General features: G+C 38.8%; 1 protein-coding gene across 1 annotated transcript in view; it reads left to right on the forward strand.

Moving 5' to 3' along the window:
• The window catches only part of LOC105156720, a gene marked incomplete in the record, with an annotated part of 3035 nt that extends 264 nt beyond the window's left edge, over window positions 1–2771 (forward strand). Inside the window, 4 exon segments of the mRNA XM_011072941.2 lie at window positions 28–485; window positions 1250–1490; window positions 1966–2083; window positions 2242–2771. Coding sequence (XP_011071243.1) covers window positions 28–485; window positions 1250–1490; window positions 1966–2083; window positions 2242–2333 — 909 coding nt within the window.

Raw genomic sequence — 3614 nt, forward strand, 5'->3', positions numbered from 1 at the left:
CTGGTGACCCCACCCCTCCCCCCACGCCCGCCTCTCCAGACCACCGCCGCCTCCTCCTCCTGGGAAAATGTGCCCGGATTGGAAGAGCAGCAAAAGAGGCATTTGGCGCGCCTCTACAATAAGGGTGTTCTTTGGAAGCATCCACAGGATAAGAATCAGAACACCGTCTTCAGGTTGATGCACGGGGGAGAGGTGGAGGCGGATGGAAACTGTCTGTTCACGGCGGCGCGTAAGTCCATGGGTGTGGAGGCGGCGGCGCGTGAGCTCAGGATGAGGACGGTGGGTAGGTTTGTGGCGGATCTTGGATCGGTGGACGAGGAGACCAAGGGTTTGATTGAATCGGCTATTAGGCATATGTACTCGCCGGATCTGAAGTCGGGTTGGGGCATCCATGTTGTACAGGAGGTTAAGCTTTTGGCAAAGAAGCAAGACCGTGAGGGTTTGGAGTCGGCCATTAATGAGCTCGTTCAACTCGGCATGCAGAGGTAAAAATCAAGATTCGTTTTAATTTCAATTTTAATCTGTTATGTCCTTCAGATCTGATACTGTGGGCGAGATTTATGAAAGAGAAGCGTTCCTCTGCTTCTTTAGAGTAAGGTTTTTATTTTTTCCTTGCTGGCATCTGGAAAAAAACGATTATACATTTCTTATGTTCTTACTCATGGAATATGCTCTTGCGTAAATGAGTTTAAAGATTTTTACTTGCTGAATTAGATTTTGGTTTTAGTGGTCGCTTCTGATTTTTGAGAGGATAATGCATTCTTGATTGAAGATTTGGTTAATTTTCGGGGTGGTATATGACATAATTTTTTAATCTGGGATAAATTTGCTATTTTTTTTTTATCATAACTAATGCAATTGGATTGCATTATAGAATTGTTACACGCCATTATCTTCAACTATACATGAGGATTGCTGGATTATTGCTACAGTCCCTTGTACTTTAAATTTGTGTTCATTTTCATTCACTTTTGCCCCTTTGGTGGATTTACTATTAGATGCTTTATGATGTAGGAATAATGAACAGTAAGGGTGTGTGGCGGTCTCTGTTTTGTAATACTTTCTCTTCTTCTCCCCCAAATCCCACGTTCAAACATAGCATATATGAATGTATTGAATATATGGCCAAATGTATCTTCTATTGCTGCCTTTGATTGCTTTCTGGAAAGAGGTTTTCATGTTTTCAGCATGAATATATGCATGTCTTTCTTGTTTCCTGATTCCTGCTTTTGTCCTTGATTTCTTGAAGAGAAATTGCTGCGGAGTCGATATACAAAGAAAGGTGTATAGCAGTGGATGATGGTCCGAGTTGGGCCAAGTACATGTCAGTTTCTGGTTCACTTGATGATGAATATGATATCATCAATTTGCAGTATACTGAGGAGGGTTTATTGACTGTAGATGAGAATAGAGATGGCCGAGCTGCTGCTTTTGGTGATGATATTGCAATAGAGTGTCTTGCAACTGAGTTCAAAAGAGAAATTTATGTGGTAAGTGGGTTTTGTCCTTTTATATTCGTGTTGTTTCATGTTTTTGGATTTGGTAACTTTGGTGCTGCATCACCTTCGTGTTTTGGCTCGGTCACATGCTGTTAATAATGGTGAATGCCTTCTGGTTATTATACATTTAGTCATCTTGAAAGTTATGGTCCTTCATAATGATATTCTTCCTGATGTCAATGAAACATCCATGTCCGAAGTATCCAAATCCAATCAATTCTCTTGTGGAGATAGGTTTAATATCTATATTTATTTGTGTATATTATCCTCATCTCACCCTCATTATTTCATTTCCAAGTAAATATCAGTAAGCAGACAATGAATTGACATGTATTTCCATTGCACTTTTCGGTCCTTACCTAAAGTATAGACTTTGACCAAAACTTCTTGACTTATTTTCTTATTAACTCAAGATAAATGAAGAAATATGTTGCTGAGTTTTGGCAATCATCATGATCTTGCACAGGTGCAAGCGCATGGATCAGATGCAATGGTTGATGAAGAAAATTGTGTTTTCTTCTTACCCCATCGTCCAAGGAGTGAAATCTGTGAACCTCCATTCTTTCTATTCATGAAAGGAACAGGTAAATTAGTTTTTTTCTGAAGTACTACCCAATTTTGCTGTCTGAAGGCCTGAAGGAGTACTTTCTTCATTTAGGAAATGCTTGTCTGTCAATTTGTATGTCCGTTTTTTCCCCCTCCACAGAAGATCTGAGTAAAACCAAGTATTTCCTACTCGCAGGATGGTGCTGTGCCGGCGCTGATCATTATGAGCCTCTTATTGCTCACTGCTCAATTCCTGTCTCCCAAGAGAAAGTGGCATTGGTACTCTAAGATAGACAATTTTGCAATTATTTTTGTGGGTTAGAGTTTGTAGAAGAGTAGGTATGCAAAAATTTTCCCTGAGAATTCCAAGTCCAAGGTTTTTATGGATTCCCTTTCTAGGATCCATGGAGTCATTTCAATTTTTGATTGAGGAAATGTGCATTTGCTTGTGATCCATTATTGAGTAGCAGGGAGGAAGCCCTGTTGTTAAATTTGGTAATTTTAGTTGGTAGGCCGGCTTCTGTTGTGTCATTCTTTGAGGTGAGAGTAGCTGTTTTTTCTGCTTTTCAACTGATTTGAACGGAGCACCTCTTGTTGTACGTGGTACTAATTGGATCCATCTGCCTGTTGAGAGATGGAAATCACCTTATTCTCATCTCATCTCTTTCTACTTTGTGACCTAGCTGTTGCTTCTTGAGTTTATGACAATATTGGTGGGTTATTTTCCGTTCTTCTTGTGTTTTGATCTGTGACATGAAAGATAGTTATTTCTCTAAGAAGTTGGAAAATATCGAGTCACATGAAAGCAATTGACTATGTGGACTCGTTTATTGTTCTTATATAACCTCCTAAGAAATGGACTGCGGCCAATTTCAGATGGCAAAAATTGTGAAGACTGTAAAGGGGAAGAAAGAGGAGCAGATTTGCACACATAAGGAGGGATTGGAAGTTTTTGCTGCAAGAATTAAAAGTTGGTTTAAGAATATAAACATTTTAGGAAACTAAAAGCAGCGTTCAAGTAACGAGTTGAGAATAGCGTTTTTCGAAAACAGTTCCAACAAACAAAAATTCGATTTTTAAAAAATATACATCCCGTATTAGTAGTGCACCAGGTTCAACGTAATTTATCCCAGGATAAAACGGTTGCAGTTCTTTCGATTTTAGCACTATACCAAAAAACATTTCGATCAAACACTCACAAGCTCGTTACTGAAACTAAATTCAAATCTATAAAATATTTTTATAAAGAAACCGAGAGAGATCTTCAAGAAACAGTGAGGAATTGTTCGAATTTTGTTTTTGGTTTCTCCGAACATGAGGAATGGCCTTTATATAGCCGTGGCCACACCTCATCTTAATACAACCAATAATGGCCTTAATTTTACCAAATGAAACAACCAATTTTGGTCAAAGAAAGAATTCTGTAACGGCAAAGTTATTAGGGGCCATAATGAGACGTAAGTTGATTCAAATCAAAATTCAATTCTATGGACGTCTGTAAAAGCAAGGCAATTGCAAGGGACATAATGAGGTGCTGTGAATGTTTCAAATCAAAATTCAATTATATGG

The sequence above is a fragment of the Sesamum indicum genome, linkage group LG2, assembly GCF_000512975.1.
Source record: "Sesamum indicum cultivar Zhongzhi No. 13 linkage group LG2, S_indicum_v1.0, whole genome shotgun sequence".
Taxonomy (NCBI): domain Eukaryota; kingdom Viridiplantae; phylum Streptophyta; class Magnoliopsida; order Lamiales; family Pedaliaceae; genus Sesamum; species Sesamum indicum.